The 25531-nt window shown below is 36.6% G+C and overlaps 1 protein-coding gene and 1 long non-coding RNA gene across 8 annotated transcripts in view; one reads left to right on the forward strand and one right to left on the reverse strand.

The window, feature by feature from the left end:
- TMX3 (thioredoxin related transmembrane protein 3) overlaps positions 1 to 25531 on the reverse strand; it is a 60613-nt gene that overhangs the window by 7549 nt on the left and 27533 nt on the right. For 2 of the 7 annotated variants that reach the window (XM_038390477.2, XM_043508163.1), the window contains exons 10-15: positions 14641 to 14739; positions 12042 to 12099; positions 10817 to 10870; positions 9210 to 9266; positions 4084 to 4213; positions 2794 to 2862 (exon numbers count right to left, since the gene is read on the reverse strand). In XM_038390477.2, coding sequence (XP_038246405.1) covers positions 2794 to 2862; positions 4084 to 4213; positions 9210 to 9266; positions 10817 to 10870; positions 12042 to 12099; positions 14641 to 14739 — 467 coding nt within the window. Of the gene's footprint in view, positions 1 to 2793; positions 2863 to 4083; positions 4214 to 9209; positions 9267 to 10816; positions 10871 to 12041; positions 12100 to 14640; positions 14740 to 16870; positions 17780 to 19299; positions 19424 to 20790; positions 20928 to 21488; positions 22448 to 25531 lie in introns of those variants that run through there. The other 5 variants (XM_038390479.2, XM_038390481.2, XM_043508166.1 and 2 more) reach the window with 5 other exon arrangements.
- On the forward strand, positions 16927 to 21502 carry LOC122458736. The gene is made up of 2 exons (XR_006278939.1): positions 16927 to 17078; positions 17468 to 21502. It is a non-coding gene; the product is annotated as an uncharacterized LOC122458736 (long non-coding RNA).

Consider the following 25531-nt stretch of genomic DNA (forward strand, 5'->3'; position numbering starts at 1 on the left):
TGAACCTGAAGAGAAATGGTTTCACTGGGAAGCTGAAAAGTAGTATGACAACTATGTATTTTGTAATTTGAAAAGAGGCATGAGAAACTGTTGAGTTTCATATTGAGACTTTAAAAACACACTGAAGTTTGGAATGTGCCAGCATAGAACCTAATACTAAAGTTGCCTGACACTTCCCATTAAATGACCCTGTCTTTATTTACTTTGCCAAACTAACTGTTTGGGGCTGAAATTTTCAAAGCCAGGTTTAGGCTGGCTTTAGGCTGTTTTTATATTACTTACTTACACACACTTGAAAATATATACATCATATATAAAGAGAGATATAGATATATAAATTTTATCCAAAACAGTTCAGACATTTCTGAGAATGGGTTTCTAGGGAAAGTAACATTTTTATATGTTAAAGAATTCTGGCAATCTTTTCTTTGGAAAGCTCTAGTGCCCCAGGCTTTATAGCCTTTGTGCAGAGATGGCCTTTTAACATCCCCAGGAAAATCTGTCCGCATTTGGCTAAGTTATATGCCTACCTCAGTTAGTACAAGCTCAGTAGAGACTTGCTAGAGTTTAACAACTAAAATCTCTAAGATTCCATCCTCACTAAGCATGCTTGAGTATGCTCCCACTTTGTTTTTCCAATGTTGGAAGTTATGCAGTAAATGAGGCAGGGGACAGAAGGAAGAAAAAGGATGGTCTCATGGTTTAGACCGTTGAATGTTGCTTTTGAAAACTGGATTCTATCCCTGCCTCTGACACAGACTTCCTATTTTATGCTAGGCAAGTAATTTAAACCAACCTTTTATGGGTGGGCACTAATTGAGCATTTCTAATTGTAGGGATATCTGATTTGAGATGTTTGGTATGATTTGAAGAAGTGCGGAGCACTCTCAGCTGCAACTGAACTTGGTGGGAGCCGTATTCTGAACATATGAAGTGCTATATAATTTTAAATACTCTGAAAATCAGGTCCCAGATGTCTTAAATAAGGCACTCTAACCTAGTGGATAGTTTTGACCTTAATCTCTCTGTGCCTCAGCCCCCCATCTGTAAAATGGTGAGAGGAGTTATTTAAGTTAAGAGCCAATGTGGGAACAAGAACAAATGGATATAAAATGGCCAACAAGTTTAGGCTTGAAATTAGATGAAGGTTTCTAACCATCAGAGAAGTGAAGTTCTGGAACAGCATCCAAAGGGGAGCAGGGGAGGGGGCAAAAAACCTAACTGGCTTCAAGACTGAGCTTTATAAGTTTATGGACAGATTTGTATGATGAGACTGCCTACAATAAAAAGTGGCCCATCTGAGGCTGTTAGTAAATATGTCCAACGGCCAGACATGGGACACTAATGGAGGGCTCTGAATTACTACCAAGAATTCTTTCACAGGTGTCTGGCTGGTGGATCTTGCTGTCATGCTCAGGGTTTAACTGATTACCATATTTGGGGTCGGGAAGGAATCCTCCCCTCCCCCCAGGTCAGATTGGCAGAGACCCTGTGGGGTTTTTGCTTTCGTCTGCAGCATGGAGCAAAGATCACTAGAGTAAATGGTGGATTCTCTGTAATTTGAAGTCTTTAAATAGTGATTTAAAGACATCAATAACTCAGCAGTTATGGTCTATTACAGCAGTGGGTGGCTGAGTCAGATGATGTACAGGAAGTCAGACAATGATCATGATCTTTCCTTCTCGTCTTAAAGTCTGAGAGTATCTCACGGGGTGTTGTGAAGACAGAGTAACTAAAGTTTGTGAAGTCACTCAAACTGTAGTGATGAGAACCACATAAAAGCCTATACAAAAATTAATAATTTGTCTTCAGAGCAGGGTGCAAATAATATGCAGTAAATATGGCTCGGGGGGGGGCACATTAAACAGGAAAAAAACAAAATACTGAATAACTGCTAATTAAATGAGCACAGTCCATGCAGTACACTGAATGAGGGTTCCTCTGGAAAAAAAATAGTATGTGATCATGTTATTAAAGACAGTATCCTGAGGTGTACGCATAAGGGGAATGAATTAATGTCTCACAGGCAACTTTAAAACAGGCATTTCCTAACTTTTGAGGGCTTGACTTTGCAACCTTTACATATTCTTTTAATGTAGTTTTTTTGTGTGTAATTTATTATAAAGATTTTCTTGCTTGTCTGCAGTGGGGGGGGGGGGGAAATGGTTTTATCCAAATCTTTCCACCAAGGTCTTAACCTTAATTGACTCATAAAAAGAAGGGAAACCTCTCCCAACATCCATACATTTACACAACAGATACTCAGTACCACATCTGGACTTTCTGTAAGCAAAAAATTAGACTAGTAACCTAAAATACCCCTTTAAAACTTCACTAAGTATAGTATTATACCTTAACTGAATGGACTGACAGTAACATTTTTCAGTGTAGGTAGGTTCCATAACTGTCAGTAAATGGGTTCCAGAAATGTCAGAAACAAAGCTTTTGGATAGCTTTTGAATCCTCCTGTGATGTGTCTTTAAACTTGACCTTATTCATTTTAATTGACAAGAAATAAAAAGGAAACTGTCCATCATATTTCTGACACCAAAAATTCAACATTTCAGTACTCTGTAAAATATATTTCAAAACAATTTGTAAAATTTTCTTCAATCATTTGAAGGTATTTTTTTTTTAAATTCAGCATGTGTGTAATTACTGGGAATACATTCAGTGACTTTTGAGTAAAGACATTTTTTAATCTTTTTTTGAAAAGATATGCAAGTCTTTTTGACCTTGATAATATGATGCTATTTTACTTTGTATTCCAACTGCATGTTGGGTTTTACTTACCACTATAGTAGACTTGGCATCATAAATTATTCTCTTGATTCGTTGCAGAAATCCATCACCACCTTGTGCCTGAAATTTCAAAAGGAAACAGGTATCAAAATAATAAGTGATGTTCAGTTAAATTTTACAATAAATTCACATTTTATGTTTCATTTGCCTCCCTAATTTATGCAGCCTTTAGTCACTCCAGAAGGCTTTACCAGTACCTATTTTTCCCTTGGAAAAGAATAGCTATTAGAGGTAGACATTCATGTACCTCATGATGCTCAGTCATTTTTCAAGTTCTTCTCTTGAAAAACTGACACTTTTCACTCACAAGATCATTTTGCTTCAACTGAACAAGGTCAACTGCTGCAGCAGTACTGGTATTCTTCACCATCTCCTCTACCACATACTGATATTGATTACTTACCAGTTCAACTAGCTTATCAATACAGAGCCTGTTCATTTGCCCTCTGGAAGACTGATCATCGTTCATGCTTATAGGCCATATGCATGCTTCCTCTAGGATTTAAACCTTGAGTATAATGTTATAAGAAGTTGTGATGCCCAGACTCTACCCCCTGGTTCCTTCCACTATCTCAGTTCGCAAAAGAAACTCTGAAGTGGAAAGGAAGGTAGAGAGCATGAATCTATGTGTAGCAGTCTAAGAAGCAACCTCTTTTTCCTCTGAGTATTGTCAGTGAATTTCACAAGACCGGAGACTAACATTAACAATCATTGAACAAGTTGCGTCCGATGACAGCTATTTAAATAGAGATTGACAGTCTACTCTCCTGAACTCAACATCTGATAGCCACCAAGATAGGGCTTGTAATTAGAGCTGGTCAGAAATTTTCTGTTGGAATGATTTTCTCATGGAAAATACAGTTTCCACAAAATTGAAATTTTTCATGGGAGTGGAATCTAAGAATAACACATTCCAAAATAGGAAACATTAAACTACAATTCTAAGTAAATACAACACAGGAAAGCAAGGATGACCTAGAGAGGAGTAGTGGCCACAGCTTATTCAATAAACATATGCCTAAAGTTCAGATCTGGGGGGGAATTATGTAAATCCAACAGTAACTGCTTTTTCAGAGGTATCCAAAGCAGTGCCAAGGACACATGCACAATTTAGGAATATGGATATATACTGAGAATACACTAAAGAGAACCAGACAGATAATGCACACTTATCTATATTACAATTAAAAGTGGCCAAATGAAGTTTTCCACTTTTAACTGTCCAGGGAATAAAAGCTAACAGCTGATTTAAAAAAATGCAGAACGAAGTGGGAGACTTACTTCGGCTGTACCATCTAAGATGTTATTAATGAACTGAACCAGGTCTTCAGGACTCTCAATGCGTTTATCTGGTAGAAAATATTGTTGGTTGGAAGTGTTCAATACGACAACAGTGGGGATTGTTAAGTCACTGAAAATGTTAAGTCAAACAGATAAGAAACTCAAAGAAACAATATAAACTAAGGATTTTCAGAGCATTTATCATGAAGTGCAATATTAAATGTTCTGCTAAAAAACAATACAGACAAAAGGAAAGTGAATTTTATGTGCCCATCTTGAGATGCCCACCTCAAATCATTCAAACAAAAACAAAAAAACAAAAAAACAACCCCACTATCTTTATGTACAGGTGAAAGGAGTTCTTTCACTGACCCAATTTAAAAATAACATACTCCTTAGCATCAACATTTTGATGAGGCTATTGAAGGCTGTGCTATTCTACGTGTGTTCTTATGCTGCGCGCATAACCTGACTCAGTGAATGCCATACTGGAAAAGTCAGATTTTTGAAGCAAAATACATACAATATAAACAAAAGGGGGAAAATGCTTACTTTTAATTCCACAGACCTGATGTTTGTTTCAGTACTTATGTACCTCATGAGTTTAGGACATACTTGTGTACATGCAACCTCCAGTTAAGCAGTAGATATTCTGCCAAATGCTACAGACATAATCAATTAGTTGAGTTCTCATATAGTAGACAGCCTTGTGTTTCAAGAGCATTACGGCCCCAATTCAAAAAGACACTTAACTATATGCATGACTAAGTGTTCTCTAACTGGGGCACACAATTTAAGCCCAATACATGAGCTTTTGCTTGACCGGGAGAGTAGGAGCTGTGTTAAACTTCTTAAAATGTCACTTATCAACAATGTAATTATAGTTAATCTAGACACAAGAGGTGAGCTACAGATGTTAAAGGCTTCAAACTATTCATGTTTCTTTGTCATTATGATTTAACAAATACACAGAACCTTTAATTAGAGACATTTACAGTTAAATCAAAACACACCTCAACTCAAAACTTGAAAAGCAAAAAACAAGTGAAGGAAAAAGTCTCCTGCTTCCTTGTCACTTTTACACCGACTATAAACACTGTCAGTAACATTCTCTCATGTTATAAGGCTTTCACGCCGACCTCCAAAAGACTCTGAAAAGCAATACATATTCCGATTTCATCAAACTCATGCTGTAGCACAAAATATTAATGGCTACCTCAGATGCTCCTTGTATCAACAGGCTGGCATAGCTGACTGTCACACATTCCACACACTTGGGGCATATTCTGCTTTAACAATGATGAGGTCAACCTTCACTATGGAGTTGTAATTAGTGACTCTACAATTAGACTAAAAAATTAGTTAAAAGAAAATGCTAATTCAATAATTTCCTTTAAAAAAACTAGGAAGGAAGCAATTATAATTTATCTCCAATATTCCCTGAAATTTATATATTTATAAATTTACATTTTGACATATGACTGTTTTGGGCATGATAGTAGAAAAAATATAAAATTTTGGAGGTTAATCAAAAATGTTAATTAGAAGTTAAAAAGTTCAACCTTAAAACAGTGGAATTTTCTGGATGGCAAGCAAACTGAATGCCACAGAAGGCATATGGCATATGTCCATGCCCTTCCAACTTTCAAGTGTAAAGCGTTGCGATATGCTAAAAAGCTAAAACCTGTTACAAAAATGCAAATGAAGAAGACATATATAGCAGGAATTTGAAGTAATTCAACTCTTGGAGAGCTCTGCTGCTTGCAGCACATGATAATTTCTAAATATGGCTTTCCCCAGAGATTCCTGTTAACAAACAAAGAGAGTACCCAGTGGATAAGTGTAGCAAGAGGTGCATGCAACAGGAGCCAAGCAACAAAATATAGTGTAGTTAGTTGTGTAGGGTGCCAAATTGCAAATTATCCCCACATAAAGAATTGTGAAGAAAAAAACAAACAGAAAAAAAACAAGAAAATCCATTTTCTACTAGCTCAACTGTTACACTGAAGTTTAAAATTGTACTTTAGTCTAGGAACATTAAATTTTCCATTTAACTTGATTTATTTTACCAGCATTCCCCTTTATTTTGTCTTTTGAAAAACTACAAAAGTCTGTCCCGATCAGGAAAATAAGCTGGAAGAAAAACCCAATATTCTTATCCCCACCCACTCCCCTCCCCCCACCTTTTTGGAGGGGGGAGGGAAGGAGAACATTTTTTTTTAAAGAGTTATCTATTGCTCCCCTGCTCCATCAGGTTTTTAAGACCTCCTAATAAACCCTTTCCAATTTTTTCCTTGCTTTAGTACTTCTCTATTCCAGAACCTGATGCATCAAACAACATGTTGGCAGAAGAACTGGATTACACTTCCTTTAAATCATGACATTGTTGTTAGTTAGCCAGGGTGTGGGAAAGCAATTAATATTAAGCAATTTCAGTGTAGTAGTATAGGACTGATTGAGATACCTCTACAGCATATAAGCAGTCTAGGGACTAAAAATATAAAAAACTACATTTTATATTATATAAAAGTATACAAATATATAAATAACCAAATAGGCTCCCATTTTGCCAAAAGCCGAGCAATTAAAAAATAAAAGATACTCTAAAAGACGTTTTGACTTTCACTGTTGAGCACTTAGAGCTCCCACTGAAATGAATGGAAACTCTCAGAGGTGTTGAACACCCACAATCAGCACAGTAAGAATTATTCTTCCTACTAAAAAAAAAAGATTGTCCCAAGTTGGTAAGATTCTGACAAAAATCAATCTATCCATCTTTTAAAGGAGACAGACTACTAAACAGTATAACTCCCTGAATATCATAGTGCAATTCCAGTTGATACACTTAATCCTAACATCAAGCATAAAAATACTATAACAATCTCTTACCCCACCAGAAAAAAAAGTTATTGTTTAAGTGTGATACTAAAATACTATCCTTTGTGAAGAATGTAAAGATGTTTCTACAGCAGGTTACTTGTACCAGAAAGTAGTATCTTACATTTTTACATGGTTCTACTGACTTTCAGTTGCTGCCATCTGGTGGAAAACAGATTGAACTAAAAGTAAAAAAGTAAAGTACCCTGGTGCAAGTTTTTAAAGTGTCAATATATACAAAACAAATATTCTATCTCTATCACTTATATAATGTAGAAAAACACTGTCGTTTATGGTGGAGAGTCACAACTTTGAAATACACATTTTGGTGTAAATAAAATCTCAAACATAGTTTGGTCATAACTTTCCATACACTGGAACTTATACAAATAGGACACTTTTACAGGACAGTTGCAATTAACTTCCCCCATCCTCAACTGCAAAAAAGAGGGCCTTGATTAATTACCCATTATTAGAGTAACAAAAAAGTGCTGGTTATTTTTAGTGTCATGGGGGTAGAGGGAGGGAAAGGTGCACTAAAGATCATGGGGGGGCAGGTCCACAAACAAAGTGAAAACTGGGAAGGAGAGCCTGCAGGACACACAATAGACAGCAGCAAAGGGTGGGCATCAGAAAGTAGTGTGGTGACTGCCACTATGGGTTGAGGGAGCCCTGTCATGGTTTTCCACAGCTAGTGGAAGTCAGAGGACATCCCTAAATTCTGCATTAACATGGGTCATGACATGTACCTGCTACTCCCTCCCCTGGAAATACCTAGGAAGGAAGAAAGATCAGATGTTCCTAGAGATTGGCAGGCACAATTACACATGAACCTGTCTCAGGACAGACACTAACACTCAAGCAAATAATACAGATACTTGAAAAGAACATTCAGGGGAGCAGAGAGAGGTTGATAGTTGCTGAAGCCGACTGATCTTACTTCTCCTTCATACACTTGGGAGGGAACACTCCCAAGAAGAAGTGTGTGATGTAGTCAGTTTATGCTTGCCCAGCACAACAGCCTCTCCTGCCCCTGACACCCCATGTTAATCCCTCCCGACGTAATATTCTTTTACCCCAATAATAAATAAATAAATCAGGACCACAGTAAGGAGAGTTGTAAGGGTTGACAGCAGAAAAACTGCATTAATTTTAATTCCTGTATTCAAATAGTGAACTCAATATTTATTATATCCCACTAATTGAAGCCTGCTACGTAATATTTCATTTTATCTCAGTCACTAACTCCTATAATGCTGGTTGTTATTTAAATTCAGTTTTACGTCTCTTGCCCCACACCACTGACATGGGTTTTTTTTTTTTTTTTTAAAGCAGCTGTAGTCCGAATTATGTAAAAGACATAATTTATCAGAACTGTGCCAAATTCACCCAGGGTCTACCTTGGCTGAGGTTCTTGAGGTTGATGGACTCTTCACCAGGATACCAACATGCCTTGACGCAAAGCAGCTGTAATCTCCACTGGGGCTCCACTGAGAATTAAGGGTGCTCCAACTCCATAATCTTAAATTAGCCTTAAGTCTAAAAATGGAGCATTGGGAGCCTTGGCTAACCATATGTCCCACATTTCAGGCAATGATATACAATCATTTTATTTTGCTAGTCACTTCTTTTCCAGAAGAAAGACAAACATGAAATTCAAGTCACCCAAAGAAAGCAACCACCATAAAAAGTGCATCAGCGCAGAGAAAAAAATCCATAAATTCACACTCATATATATACCTTCTAATGAAATGACCAATGAACATAAATAAATCATGTCAATTTAGCTATCTTTCTTGTCAATGACTTGAATTATTTCTATTATTTTACTGTTTCTTTTAAACCACATAACATTTGGGAAATATGTTAACTTCTAATAAAATTTGTAGTAGTACAACAAAACGATTTTTAAAAAGTAAACCTCACCAGGCAGCACTGTCCTAATGATATATTTGCTACTTAAATATCTATAGTAAACTAAAATCTTATGTATTTGTAGTACAACAGACAGAAAAGGACTTAGAATTCAAGACTAGAAGTTGGCCAAGAGAAAAATGTTGATGCTTCTCTTCTAGTAAGTAAAGTTATAAATACATGGGAAAAAAATAAATTTCTTCAAATCTTTCTAGTCTGATAGTTTGAGTGACTAAGGAGCGCAGAAGCAGCATCAACAGAGCGCTTCTTCAAACCAATAGCACAATTAGTACAAGCACAGATAAGGGAAGATATTCAAGTCAGAATTTACTTACTCCATTAGTAAGCTATTAATATAGTCGTTACCGTCCATATGGCCAAATTGGAAGTTCCTACGGAAGATACAAAGAAACAAGAAGTAAAGCCAATCAATTGTACATTAAAGAAATGAAAATTATAGACTACAACCGTCAAAAATATTCTTCCTACAATATTTCTCTAATAAACACTGAAAAACTACGTAGGGCAGCAGCAACTGCTACAGTCTTCACATTCATGTATTACTATAAAGATGTAAACGTATGGATTGGCTGCCATAGGAGAAGAGATTAATAAGACTGGGACTTTTCAGCTTGGAAAAAAGATGACTAAGGAGGAGGGAATATGACAGAGGTCTATAAAATCATAACTGATGTGGTGACAGTAAATAAACAAGTGTTATTTACTCCTTCTCAAAGCACAAGAACCTAGGGATCACCAAATTAAATTAATAGGCAGCAGGTTTAAAACAAACAAAAGGAAGTATTTTTTCACTCAACGCACAGTCAACCTGTGGAACTCCTTGCCAGAGGGCGTTGTGAAGGCCAAGACTATAACACGGTTCAAAAAACTAGATACATTCATGGAGGATAGGCCTATCAATGGCTATTAGCCAAAGTGAGCAGGGACGGCGTCCCTAGCTTCTGTTTGCCAGAAGCTGGGAACGGGCTACAGGGAATGGATCACTTGATGATTACCTGTTCTGTTCATTCCCTCTGGGACACCTGGCATTGGCAACTGTCAGAAGACAGGATACTGGGCTGAACCTTTGGTCTGATCCAGTATGGTCGTTCTTATGACTAACCTCCAAACTTACAAAACAGCCCACGCACATCACCATTCTCAGCCACTACTCTTTGTACCTTATTTTTTGGTCTGATACGCTTACAACATGTTCACCTGGCTTAAAAAAAAATTTAAGTCTGCCAATGGGAGAAAAGAACAGAATAGAAGTGAACAAGTACATTCTTTGTTTCTGGATTACATAGACACCCCTGGAACGCAGCAGGAAGATCAGACAGGGAGAAAAAGTGTAGCAATCAAATTCAGTAACTAAAAAATAATTTATTTATAAATAAATGTTTGCAAGGAGGTCTTTTTATTTCTTAAGGATTTTTTTAAAAAAATCTCAAACTTTAAGTTTCAGTTGACTGACAACAAGAGTCATACTTCATTTTGGCAAACTAATAGGATAATTACGGTGAAAGTATTGCCAGGAAAACATTACAGTTCGTAACAGTTATGTTGCACAGTTTGCACTCCTGAAATGAGAATGCAATGATGAACAATCCATTAAATCAGTATTTCTCAAACAGGGGGTTGCAAAATGCAATTAGGGAAATTACAATCTAAAGCAAAGAAAATCGCACTCCCCTACACCTCACACACCTTTATTTTTCAAGGTAAAGTATTCTGTCAAACTCTCAAAGACCCAAACAAATACATTACACAGGCTTATCCTTGTTATCATTGATACTTTTATTGTAAATGTAAGATTATACATTTTTTTTTTTACTTCAAATAAGGGACTGCCAACCTCAAAAGATGAGAAATGTTACATTAAATGACAGGCATATAGGGCAGGGAATAAAAGCTATGCTACCATAGTACCACATACACATACCTGTGAAAATGATCTCTGTAATCTTTAGCGACTTCTTGAATAATAGACTTTAACCTATTTTAAAAAAACACTGTTACAACTATAATAGAATCAACTTTGGATTTATAAGGTTCAAATAAGTAATCATTTGGCTCTTTGAATAAGGAGTGAATGCTATCTACTCAGCAATAGAAAACAGTGATTCCCCTTTCTCAGTAAGAAAACTCACCTTCCTCACAAAATGAATCAAGTACCTGATAAAAAGCTATCTTCATTGGACCAGACATAAATAAATTATCTCTACTGCCACCAGCAAATATACCATACCAATCTCCAAGAAAATCCCAATAAATGGTACAAATTAGCACAAAAAGAACTTAAGAACATAATCATTTTTAATAAATGAGTGACTCCTGCAAAAGTCATGGTTGCCTAGAGAGTTATGTGTCCTCAATTTCCTTAGCAAATTATTATGCACACGAATAAAAGGCATTACTTCAAATGGATACCCAACACTTTATTTTAATGGTACAAATGACTAAACTTACTGATGTCTTTTTAAATATGTGACTGACAGTACAGAGTTGAAGATCAATCTTTAACAACATTTTTTTAAAATCAAAAGTAACCTCATAATTGGCTGACCTCTAGCTTTCTTTTCTAACTTTTAAATATTTTAAAAAAAATTAATTTAATTTAATTTAATTTAACTTAATACAGTGATCTTAAAAGCTACACATCTTAGTTGCAGGAAGATCACAGGATCCTGGACTCTGACTGGCCCTACCTATAGTTACGCAATAATAATCACTGTTCTGTCAAGATACTTCTTATAAAAGGCCCAATTTTCACCTGCAATTGCACCTGAAAAATCTTACATTTGCATTTCAAATCTGTGTAAATGAACGCACAATTAATTTTAATTGCCTGTGCACAACTGGGAAGGATTATAGTATTTCCTGTAGCCCTTAATCATCAAGTAGTCATATATGCCTTAGTGGGGGCCACTCATTGAGTAAGGTCGACAGAATCAGGTTTTCGGTAAGTCTAGCACTCTCAGAAAATGTGCAAATATCAGTGCTTTTCAATTCAACTCTCACTTTGTGAACATTTAAAACAGCTTTAAGAATTCGAATATTCCTTTCCAATATGAGATAAACTAGTAAAGGTAAATCTTGATGCCATTCTAATATCCAAACCAGCACAAATTCTTTACTTTTCACCGTGAAAGTCAATAATACTGTACCTGGTATGCTCAGCTGAAGAGTTTTTGTCATCAATAATTGCAATCGCCACAAGTTTTCCTAAAATACGGAATAAGAGACCTAAATTCACCATATTGCTCTTGCAAGGGAATCTTATTATTGTGTCTGGAAAATTGAGATCACTACCACCTCACATTCTCCAACTCTCAGATCATAGAACCATTCAGTTTTGAAAACAATTACCCAAATCTTGGGGTGTACAAAGATCCCTTCTCAACTGTCCCAAAGAAGCTATACAAACATCTGATTACATACATCAGTTTGTACTAATCTACTGAAAATAAATGAAATGTGACTGAATGCCAGATTAGCATGACAACTGGAAAAAATAAAGAGGGGAAATTAAGTTTGTTCCAGTCTCTCTGTTCACAACCACCAGAGCTCTGCTGTTTTAAAAGTTCAAAACGTTATTTGTATCAATTCATTAATCACTGTTGTGACTTGATTTGTTTAATTAAAAACTTTGAGTATTATTCTTTACAACTAACATGAAGAAATGTTAGAATTTTATTTGAATTCTTGGCTGTGCCACCGGGTCAGAAAAATAGCTTCTTATATGGTTCGTAGTCCACTGTTAGAAGAACTTCACTTTCAAATGACTCTGTGCACAGATTTATTGAATAACCATGTAGAATGTAATGGAGACCAAATTTCTGAATTTACTGGTCTTTACTTTGTTTAGTTCGTGGAAGTTTTGAAGCACCTTTCAATTGTTTATATTTAGGTCAAATTATCTGCTATGTCGGGCAAACTCAGCATAGGGAGTAAGAAATGCCTCAAGTTTTGACTGATTTTTTTTCAAATCACTCCTCTCCCTGTGTTAGGAAAGTTGAGTTTTCCCACAGTGGAATGAGCAGTGAATTGGCCACCTAAAATCTCAAGATCTAGACAAACAACATAGTGCTGCTTATCATCCCCAGCCTCAAAGGCTCCAATACCTCCCTACTGATTGCTGCTGCTCCTGAACTGCACCCCAGGTAAGGAGATTCACATAGAGGGAGAACACACATAAGATGGATAATATTGACAATGTCAATATTCTCCTGTTCAGGGAATCCTTGAAGGGTTCAAGAATGAGGAAAGAGATAATGCAACTTCCACAGCTCCTCCCCATTCCACTTCTCCATGATGCAGTTGCACAGGGATTTCTTTGAGGCTGGGAGAAGGACTAAAAATGTGATGGGGACTTTCTCCCATCACCTTCCATGTCCCACCGCAAACCCACTTGTCCTTGTTCCCTTTAGACCTTAACATATTAACATCTCAATGCCTCTTTATTAGAGAACACTTCTCTCAAATGCTTTTGAGATTTCTAGAGAAACGTGGATGAATTTACAAGTCTCATTGTGGGCAAGATATTCCTTCATAATGATATTGGATACCACTTGTAGAATACACAATATGTATTCTTTATCACATTGACAAAGTCAACTAATGTCTTTTGCTATTTCCCAAAATAATCACTGTTATAACCAATAGGATTTGCTAATAATGATGATGGAACTGAAACTATAATTTATAGATGTTCCAGCACTTTTATACATTTGTATTTATAATACAGAAACTGCTATACACATTCATAATGATCTAAATTAGTGGACATTTTACTTTCTTGAATTTGAAAAAAGTCAGTGTTTTGGTGTATAAAGACCTAAATTTTCAGAGGTAGATAGCAATTTTGGATATCCAACTCGATAGATCTTAAAAATGGGCTGGTTTTCAGAGGGTGACTAAGCACTTTCCAAAAATCAGGCTCTTTCAAGCCATCTTAAGTTTGGTATCTAGTTATCTCTGAAAATTTACACCGTAGATGTTAAACCACACTCATATCTATTTTAAACACTAGCTGCAATCCTGTACCTCTCAGGTGTATACGATAACAGATTATTCTTCTCAACTGAAATTCCACAAACCAAATAAATTTTGATTTGAAAGTACCACCTCCGTGAATATCCATTATTTTTTCTCCTATCCAACCCCCAAACAATTCAACACAATTGAGTCAAACTAGGTTTGTAATGCTTCTTAAACATACATCACAAAACTCACATACATGTTCACAAGGGTCTTGGAGGATAATCTACACAACACCAAAGAAACATAGTTTAGTCTAATCTCAAACTTGTAGTCTATTCAGTTTCGCTGAACAGTACACAATTGGCAACACTGTACTGTGTGTATGTTGGAGCTAAAAATAAGGGCTTCATCCAAAGTCTATTAAAGACAAAGGAAAGACTTACACTGACTTCAAAGGGTTTGGATCAGTCCCTAAATGCAGCAGGTTTTCCTAAAATAAAGAGCAACATATCCAGTTTTCCTGCAGAGTTTAGTCAAGAATCATGCATGCTTTCTTTGATCTTTCTAGAAGGATGGAATTTGATTTAACTCAGCCCAGTTGTGATTAGGTATTAAAGTATGCGTACTGAGGTCCACGTGAGATTTTTAGTATACTAAGAATCAACTGGTAAGTATGAGCCTTAAATCTGTAATTTCTTTTTGAGGCTTAAAAATAATTTTTATTCCATTTTGTTGGTGGCTTCAGTAAATATTGTAAATAACTTGAAGGTGGGAGCATCTTACCTGTATCTCCAAGTTCATAGAGTGTAAACCCATCTACATTAAGATACGCTTGGAATCTCTCTCGGTTTATCCAAGATGATAGATCACCATCTTCATATTCTACAAAATGGAAAAACTGAGAATATTAACACCAACAATGCAGGTAAGAAAACTGCTAAATGGTTAGGATGGACAGTAAAAGCAGAAATATATGGCTGTATAAGGTAATACTCTACCTTCCACTTCTGAAGATATGGGTTAAAATCTTAAGTGGAAAAAAAAGTTTGGTGATTTCATACATTCCTCAAATGTTTCGAAAGGGCATGACTAACAGCCTTTTCTTCAGAAAAGCCCAGAGGAAGAGTAAAAGGAAAGCAACGTGGTTCTAGCAAAAGGCATACCACTGATTATGTGTATTAAATTGTAAATATGGAATTTTCTTCACTGTAATGTTTTAAGTACTTTAACTGCAAATAAAACTGGTAATTTTTGGTGACTTTTAAAGATTTTTCTCAAACCACAAAATCTATTTTTGATATATCCACGATACTGTTGATTGCAAAATGCAATTATGATGCAGCAAGTTGGCAAAAAGGAACGGTTAACATCCTCTAAAATTTAGAAATGAAATTACAGAATAAAGCAGTAAGGGCACAAAAAGAAACAAAGCTGTTGACCTAATATGGACTTAAAATACAATAAAATGCCCTGTATGCCGGCAGGTGCAACCACCACCACCACCACATGTTGAGCTGAACAATAGATATTTGGACACAATCACATAGAATGAGTCATATTGGGTAACTCTAACGTCGACTATTAAGAGGTTAACGCTTCCGGATATGACTAATCAAACATTTGTTATGGCGTGAAGGGTACAGCTAACTTGAGATTTTAAAAATAAACCATTCTTGAGTTAACGAAGCACCCTTCATTTCCTATACCAACTCTCAAAAGTTCTTTATGCTGAAATATCCTTCCCTCCTTTCTTGTTTGTTCAGATAACAAAACAATGATCTGATCTGGCCCTGGTCCCAATTAGATTATTTATAAACAGATTTCTGCTGTACTTTGTGAGTGTTTCTCCTCTCATCTTTGTCACCTCTATTTAGATTATGAGCTCTTTGGGGGCAGGGACTATTTCTTAATATGTTTGTATAATACCTAGCACTGGTACCCTGATCTGAGCTGAGGTCTATAGGTGTAAATGTAATAAAAATAAATCATAATAATTAATAATGTAGGCACATTTATAAAACAATAAATCATTTAAATGAAGTGACAGTCCTATTGCACAACTTTCTGGCCTCTATATTAAAACTGCTTTTATTATATCAATGTATTTTCTTTAAGAAACATGAGACATCATAGCTTGAGTAAAATTTACTAAGACTAAAATTTAAAAAGACTGCCAGCAGTGACAGGAGCTCCATGCAGCTGGACTCTAGCACCTGTGCAGAGACCCACTGATGTTTGGCACAGATATCTGCATGGAACTGCTCGAACAGTTGGGTTTAACTGTAGACATTAAGTAAATAGTACTTCTTGGCTTTGCTTTTATTTCTATTTTTGTTAATACTAAAGTTTTTCTTTTGCTTTGTGGCAAAGGTACACCAGAGCCTATTTTTAACTAAATGGGACAAGGAAGAAAAACATTTTATAAATAGGTCCCTACAACAAATGATGTTTTAGTTACACTAGATTAAGGTAAAATATAGCCTAATAGGGAGGGCATTTTAGGAATATTTTGCTTGTATTCCTATCTTGTTATTCTGTGAGGTAGGAGGACTCAAAGAATTGCATAGGGAATTGAAGAAAATCTAATCCCGGATACTTACTGTTTAGATATCTTTGAGAATATCTACTGGATAATGAAAAAAGACCCTCTAAAGCAGATATGGATGCATATGTTGCTAACCTATCTAGAGTTATTCTATAATGAGAATTTATTGTAAAGTAATTAAAAGTAAATTTGTCAAATGAAAGACAGAAATTACTTTTTGAAGAAGTTGATTTTGGATTTCTTTAACCATTCACAGTTTTGTCTAAACATTCTTTTGATACAAATCAGTGGTTGATTTTGAAAATATTTCACTGCTATATTTCTATGTGGCCACTCATCTGGTCTACACTGTTCTGGTGCTTTATCAACACAAATTGAAAAAAGGCATCTTAATACTAAAATTATACTTTTCAACAATTTTTTATTTCTGTTCTGACAGCAGCAATTGATAAAATTAACCCAGTGCAGTTTAAACTTGTAAAGTTTCAGTTTTGGTTTCCATTCTCAAACAGGCTTTTGGAAATCCAACCTCCAAGTCTAAGATAATAAAACAAGCATACATAGACAGACTATTTCATTTTGGAGGAAAGCACAAAGAGGTAAAGCATTAAGGCAAGCAAAGATTTTCATTATCCTCATCAGAAATGTCTCATTCCAGTCTATTATTAAACTTATGGTAAGTGAATTTTTAAATTTATACTTTGCCAATATGAGATAGTGAAATAAAAAAAAAAGATATAATTTTATGTTTCTTATTTCTGATTAAAATAAAAAAAAAGATAAGTGTGCTCCTTTCTATGTGTCAGTCTAGATATCTAACTTTAAAAAATGTAGGTAATATTTTTCCATTGAAAATTTCAAAATTAAGTGATTGTTGTCAAGACCATCTGCTAAAAACAATTAACACATTTTAAACACATTTAAGCTGAGTAACGAAAAATGTTTTGAGTTGTGTTTGTTTGATTTAAATAAACCCGAGCACTATTAGGAAAAAATGTCAGGTTAAGTGGATGCACAAATGTCAGACAATCCACTAGTTCTATTAATAAATTTATGCTTTTTTAGGCTAACTTCTCAATTGCATTACAGAAAAAGCATGGATATAACTATTAAATTCAAGCTACCGAGTCAAATAATGGAAATACAGCTCAAGAGTGAAGATTAACAATTAATAGGCACTTTGAAGAGGATTCACTTTAGTCTTCCTTGTGGTATCCAACAAAGGGAGACCACAGTCACTGATAGAAGACTGCTGTCTTGTATGTTTTTAAATCAACAGAATGACTAGAGTGGATATATGGACATCTGCTCATTTAATCAAAAGAATTTTCCTGTAGATATCAGAGGCATTATGTTCTTCCACCACTGGAAACAAATCTATGAAACAAACCATGATTAACCACCAAACTAAGCCATGCACCTATCAAAAAGTGATAAAATACAGTGGCAAGAAAAGTAGTGAAATAAAAACATAGGGTACTGAAAATGGGGCAAATGTGCAAATAAATTTTGGGGAGTTAAACTAGTTATCACATACCCTTTCCAAAATTCAGACAACCCTAGTTAATACCATTGAGGATGGCAACAACTTTATCTAGAACAATCTGGAGAAGCATTCATGGAAACTAGCAGTGGCAATGTCTCTTGAATAAAAGCCTAAAGAATTCTGAATAAAATCTGTGCACACACCCTCAAGTTATCTCACGTATATTATAAAACACTTACCATTTCATAGCACTTCTACTCCTCCTCATTGTTTTCATGTAAATAAGTGACATTATTTTGCAATGTGAAATTTCTAACTTTTTTCCAATGTTTACAAAAATAAATCTTTTTTTAAAAATATAGCTCAAGAGTGTAAATCTGTTCTTTTTCCTGAATATTATTGATTTATTAAAGAAAGGTTACCATACCAGTTGTTTTGCAACACAAGTGATTTCTCGGCTGAAAACTACTTTTCACAACCCTCCCTCCCCACACACACATACTTGTAGAATATGTTATTAAGTCTAGCGGATTGTCACAATAAGTTATAGAGGTCAGTCTGGCCATAGTGGGGGAGCAGGGAGACTAATGTATTTTAGAAAGACATTCCAAGTTACTGTTTAACACCATTCAACATGTACAGAAAAAGGTTAATACTGATAAAAATAGTATTATAATTTATTCTTCTAATTATAGGTTATCACAAACAATCATTTGATTTTACTGAATTTACAAAGATAAAATTATTTTCACATATACGATACTAGTGGAATATGAGCTCACATGCTTTCTTTTGATTAGTTATTTAATTAAATGAAAATTTCAAGCTAATTAAGGAAATTCCTAAGAAATCTCTTTTTGTGAACCAGTGACATCTTTTAAAACATAGTAAACAAGGGAGATATGGCCAGCTTGGCACTGCTACAAAGGCAGTTTGATGTGGACATTTTAATTTCAGGGCATACACAACAAATTTGAGGCATTTGAGCAAGTTATTCCAACTTGTTCTTTGATAGAATGTTTGATAGGAGTCTTTAATTACAAACATATACAAATGGAAGGTGGTAAATCTAGAAACCGTGTCATTTCAAAGACCAGAACACCTCCCCCCTGTGCAAGTACAGACATGACTGTTATCTCAAGAAAATACACTTTTTAAGATGTTTATATTTTAGAGAGAGACTGGTTGTGTAAAAGAATGTGGGCATGTTCTTTATTTAGGATACTCAAAAGAGGAGAGATCCTTAGGATGTGTTTTCAGAGCTATAACCTAAATCACCCCCCTCCTTTGCAAAGAAAAATCTTTATTTTAAACCCACACAAAGAATTTTAGAAATATCCTTGTTGAAACTGATTTATTTAATAAACATTCTGAAGTCTTCATTCTTCAAAAGTTAAGGAAAACATTTATTGATGGGAAGTATTTTGCAGAATATATTGGTTCCTTCAACACACAAATGAAAGCTTTTGTTTTCCCTCAAATGCTTCAAATGGTAAAAGCTTCTTCTGAGATGTATATCTGTGAATATTTTATACCTACAGTAGAATCTCAGAGTTATGGAAATGAGAGTTACAAACTGACCAGTCAACCATACAACTCATTTGGAACTGGAGGTATACAATCAAGCAGCAAAGCAAAGCAAAAGCAAAAGGAAAAAGCAAATACTGTACAGTACAGTACTATGTTAAATGTAAACTACTAAGGAAAAGTTGAAAAAAATATTTGACAAGGTAAGGAAACCATTACTGTACTTGTTTCATTTAAATTAAGATGGTTAAAATCAGCATTTTCTTCTGCACAGTAAAGTTTCAAAGCTGTATTAAGTATTATGTCAATGTTCAGTTGTAAATTTTTGAAACCATAAGGTTTGTTCTCAGTTACAAACATTTCAGAGCGATGAACAATCTCCATTCCTGAAGTGTTTGTAACCCTGGGGTTCTACTGCAAATGCAAGTCTTCATATAATAACACTCTGATATCAGTATCTGAATATTAATATACTTTATGAACATAGGAAGCTTGTTTGATGTTATAACTCAATAATAATGTAAGAAGCCATGTGAACATGAAATACATATATGAATTGGAGAATTAACTAGTTATCTGGCAACTTTTAAGCAACTTCTTTACCAAACTCAGGAAGAGAAGAAAATCCTCCCCTCCCCCAAGATTAGATTGATAAGAAGAGAACACATTCTCTGATGACAAGTTAAGTTTAAAGACGCTCTTTAAGGATAACTTATATTTAAACAGACCATTTTAAGAGCTGAAAGATCTTTTTATAGGACATAGGAGCATTTGGGCTCACTTGAATTTCAACTCACATTACACCCTAAAAGAACCAAAGGGATCTCTCAGAAAATAAACTGAACAGAGTAAAAACTCCATCTTCAAAGATGTTCTAAGGAATTCCCACCAAAAAGACAAAGGCAATATAATCCTAAAGTTGAAGAATTACAATCCTGATGCATATGCATTAGGAGATTGCATATTCATAAGCTGAAGATGCCACCAAGATCATCTCCTGAAGCAGTCAAACAAATGAAAGGTGACAGAAGCTGGTATATTAATTTACTGGACCTCTTGAAATGTGTGTCTTTCTCCTTCAGTGAGACTGTGGAATAAGTATATATTCCTCTCAATTGAGACATGCACTCCTATGCTTATATGTTTTTATTTTCTAATCCCTAATCGTATTATATTTACACATACTGCTTATAAAGTCACACACTCTTACACACACTTAAACTCTCAGCACTCATCTTGGCACACCCTGTTCATCTCATCACATCTTTAAAACAAACCCTCGATAAGCAAGCAAACAGCAGCAACAAGACAGAAAGAAAGAAGCCAGTACATTGAATCAACACCACCTTCCAAACCCAGCACTTCTTCACCATGACTCCATTACTGAAACTTCAGCATCACTTGCGAGAGGAAGTTTGCAAAAGCACTGCCTAGAGATTAGATTTAATATTTCTTGTTAATTTTAATGGAATACTGAAGTGCTACTGTAATTTAAGGTATTCCCAGCTTCTCCTGTAAAAAAAAAACAGATTATTTAGACTATGTACTCCTGGGGAGGAGACATGCTAATCTTGGTAAACAAATGAATAGTGGGATTTAATTTGAAGGTAAAATTCTTAATATTTAATTTGCGTGCCTCAAGACTGGTCCTTAAATGGCTTCTTTTCAGTAAGAATTAAAACCTTCTTCAGTTTAATAGAATTTAGTTAAAATCACTTACATTTGCCCATTTATAAACTGTTTAAATTATCCATACTAAACCAAATAAGATTCACCAACCTTTCAAACAAAGTTTCATTGCCCAACTATAACATGTTTTATTTATTAATGATCAATTAATACAGGACTCTGCTGATCTTGGGAATAATGTACTTTGCTCTTATCTCAACTAGAGAAGATAGTGCCCACCAGAGCAGATCTTCTCTTGAGGTGTAATCTCTGTTGAAAGATCTCCACAGAGAGACATACAGAAGAGCCTGTAGTGGAAGTAACCATTGTTTATTGCTTGTGTTCTGTTTTTGTTTCATTTTGTTCAATTATTGTCTTCCTTTCTTTCTCTTTCTTTATAATAAAATAGTCACAGTCTGTGCTTGTCTTTAATTGTGGTGTCCCTTATTTTTACCTTATGGTAAAAAACTAAAATAGTATGAGTCACATCCCTGAACTGGCATTGAGACCATTATTAATATTTGGCCTAACATTTCTCGTTTCTCCAGACCTTAAGTTTTAGTAATTTGGGGGATAAAATTACGTGGCATTCAACACCTTAAAACATCCTTTTCTAGCTATCACAGCTTACAGTTTTTTGTATTACAACTGGTATCCCCATGACTGCCTATTTCAACCAGCAGAAACAGGAGGGCAGAAAGGTGGGTGGGAGATAGCTATTATATCTTCTGTGTCGATTTCTAGTCTCATCCTCTACAAATACAGTAGCAGGAGCAGTAATGCTGTCCAGATACTTCCACACCATCTATATATGCCATCCCCATGACAAACTACTACTCTACTTATGCAGATTTCTAAGGGAATCAACTTCTGTAAAAGTTTTAAGCCTGATGCACCACACACATTTTTTGGGAACAAGAAAAGTTTTAAATTAAATTTCTGAACTCAGATCATACAAAAAAATTACATTTTACATGAAGTCAATTACATTGAAACCTGAAAAGGGACAACATATAGTCAGCCAAATTTTAGCCTTGTTGATAGTAAGCTATTGAGGTTTCAAAAGAGAAACTGATGTCCCCATATGTACAGTGATTTCAGTACAAGGATTTTAACGAACAAATCTTTGCTGTTTCAGACTGCCTAGGAATAACAAACAGTTACAGTACCTACCTTTCTGTGACTGTTGTACTTCCAGATGTGTTGTACATGTCCACTCCACTTCAGGCGTGTGCACAACTCAGGCACAGCTGTTGGAGATTTTTCCCTCAGCAGTACTCGCTGGGGCAGCGCAAGTGCCCTCCGGTGACTTGCACTACTAAAAGCAGCCATGCTGCCCCGTCCCCTACCCACTCCGTTCCTTCCTACCAGAAAGAGGGGAAGAAGGATGGGTCATGGAATGGACAAGTGCAATACTTCTAAAAGAACAAGAGTTATAAAAAGGAAAATAACCATTTTTTTACTCTTTGAGGGATTGCACATGTCCATTCCATTGTAGCTGACTCACAAGCAGTTCAAACTGGAGGTGGGCTCTGACTCTAATTGAACAGGGACTGTAGGACCACTCATCGAAATCTGGCATCATTTCTAGATTAATAAGAGATGTCCTTGTGAAACACAAACATATAGTCTGATGACCAGGCTGCCACCTTACAAATGTCAAAATGTCAGGAGCCAGAAAGGCTGCAGAAATTACCTGTGACCTGCTTGAGTGAGCCACTGCTTTACCTGGCAGTGCAATATTAGCCAATCAGTAGCATCAACAAATAGAGATCCAAGTAAAAAGCCAAAGCTCTAACATTTGTAGTATGGAGCTTCTCTTCCCCTTTACTGGAATGTGGCTTTGGAAAGAAAGCTGATAAATAAATTGTTTAATTAATGTGAAGATTGGAACCTATGTCATTGAATTTTGGGCGAGGGTGAAGGAAAACCTTGTCCCTTAAAAAAACAACTGTACAGAGAGGCTCTGATCCTAAGGCTCACTGCTCCCCTAGTCTTCTGACTGAGGTTATAGCAACCAAGACAACCACCTTCATAGACAGGTGTACCAGCAAACAAATCGCTAGCGGCTCAAAGGAGAGATCCACCAACTTTGCAAGCACTAAATTTAAACTCCACTGTAGAACCAACTTGTGAACCTGTGGGTATAATCTGAGCAAACCCTTTAGAAACCTGATGGACATGGAATTTGAAAAAAACTCATTGGTTATCCATGGGAAGATGGAAAGCTGAGATAGCCGCCAAATGGACTCTGATGGAACTAAAAGCTTACCCCTGTTTTTTTCAGAAATATAGGATAGCCCAAGACATGGCAAATTGGTGCTTGAGCTGAGGGGAATACCTCTATGTATGGACCAAATGGGAAATCTCTTCCGTTTAGCAAAAAAGTAAACCTAGCTGAAGGCTTCCTACTATTTAGCAGAACTTCCTGCATCCCCTTAGAGCAAACTCATTCAGAGTTTGTCAGCTATGAAACATTCAACCTGTCAAGTGGAGGGCCTGAAGATTGGGATGAAGGAGGTGGCCGTGGTCCTGAGAGATCACATCCACATCTTGAGAGGCAGCATATGTCTGATGGACAGGACTAATAGACTCAAAATCAGGACCACACTGAGGCTATTGGAAAAAGGTGAGCAGAATCATACTTGACTTTGGACAGGAACAGAACTTGAAGGAAAGCATACAGCAGGCATTTTGAACAGGGTAGGAGAAAAGCATCTGTCAGTGAACCCAGGCTGTGATCACTCAGGAACAAAAAATGAAGACATTTTTTGTTTGGTCTTGTTGCAAACAGGTCCAATTTGGGGAGTTTCCCACCACTGGAAAATGGACAGGGACACATCTAGGTGAAGAGACGACTTGTGGTGACTTGAGAATGACCTGCTCATGTGGTCTGTCAGTGTGTTTTGAACTCCTGGAAAGTAAGCAGCTCTCAGGCTAATAGAACTGGCGATGCAAAAATTCCAAAGGAGAATCGCCTACTGCCATAAGTTTTCAGAACTCCGTTCCCCCGACTCCACCACACTTGTTTACCCAGAAGGTGGCTGCTGTGTTGTCTGTGAGTTTCAACAAATTTCGCCATTTAATATTCATAAGGAACGCCAAGCAAACTAAACGGATGCCCGAAGTTCCCTGAAATTTATATGGAGACTTGTATCCTGAAAAGACAAAAGGCTCTGAGAGCTTCCCAATGAGCTCCCCAATTTAGACCTCATGCATCTGTGACCAGAATGAGTGACTCCTGTCATAGGGCAAAGAGAACACTCTTGCAAATATTTGCAGATTCTACCCACCAGTCAAAGAGGACAAGACCTGAGCAGGTATTAGAACTACCATGTCCACATGATGATGGGTCAGTGAGTACACTGAGGCTAGCCAATCCTGTAGTTCTCTGAGGTGTAGCCTGGCATGCTGCACCAAGTTTGAGGCAACTTTGAACCACAGTGAGAGGATGCACCTTTAGATCTAGAACAATGACCCACATTGTTTGGAATCTCTGAATCAGCAGGAAACCCCTAATCTTTGTAGAATCTAGGACTGCCAAAATAGATTTTATTCTTTGAACAGGTATCAGGATAGATTTCTCTGTATTGATTAGGAGCCAAAGAGCGTCTAAAGTAGACTAAATAGTGGCTAAGCTGGAGAGTAACTGAGACCCGGACTGGCCTTTCACCACCCAGTCATCCAGGTAGGGGAACACTTGGACTCATGACCTTCACAAGAATGCTACTACTACAGCCATGCATTTTGTGAATATGAGGAGCTGCTACCGGGCCAAAAGGCAGTACTCCAAATTGGTAGTAGACCCACTGACCATGAATCTGAGAAACTTTTTGTGGCTCTGGTGAATCATATGAAAATAAGCATCCTTTAAGTCAAGGGCAGCACTCCAGTCCCTAGGATGTAAGGAAGGGATTATAGATGCTAGAGCAGGGATCGGCAACCTTTGGCATGTGGCCCCTCAGGGAAATCCGTTGGCAGGCCAGGATGGCTTGTTTACCTGCAGCGTTTGCAGGTTCGGCCAATTGCAGCTCCAAATGGCTGTGGTTCACCATTCCAGGCCAATGGGGGCTGCAGGAAGCAGGGGCCAGCACATCCCTCAGCCCACACCACTTCCCACAGCCTGGAACAGCGAACGGCGGCCAGTGGGAGCTGCGATCGGCCGAACCCGTGGACACTGCAGGTAAACAAACCGTTCCAGTCTGCCAGCGGATTTCCCTGATGGGCCGCTTGCCAAAGGTTGCCGATCCCTGTGCTAGAGTAACCCTCCAGAATTTTGGTTTTTTTAGGAACTTGTTCAGCTGCTTTGGATTTAAACTAGGTCTGAGACCTCCACCTTTGCCTTCAGTATTAGAAAGTAACAGGAATAAAATCTCTTCCCTCTGAATGTTATGGGAACTTCTTTTATGGCTCCCTGTGGATCTCCTGAAGTAGCATGCTCTCAAGAG

The sequence above is a fragment of the Dermochelys coriacea genome, chromosome 2, assembly GCF_009764565.3.
Source record: "Dermochelys coriacea isolate rDerCor1 chromosome 2, rDerCor1.pri.v4, whole genome shotgun sequence".
Taxonomy (NCBI): Eukaryota; Metazoa; Chordata; order Testudines; family Dermochelyidae; genus Dermochelys; species Dermochelys coriacea.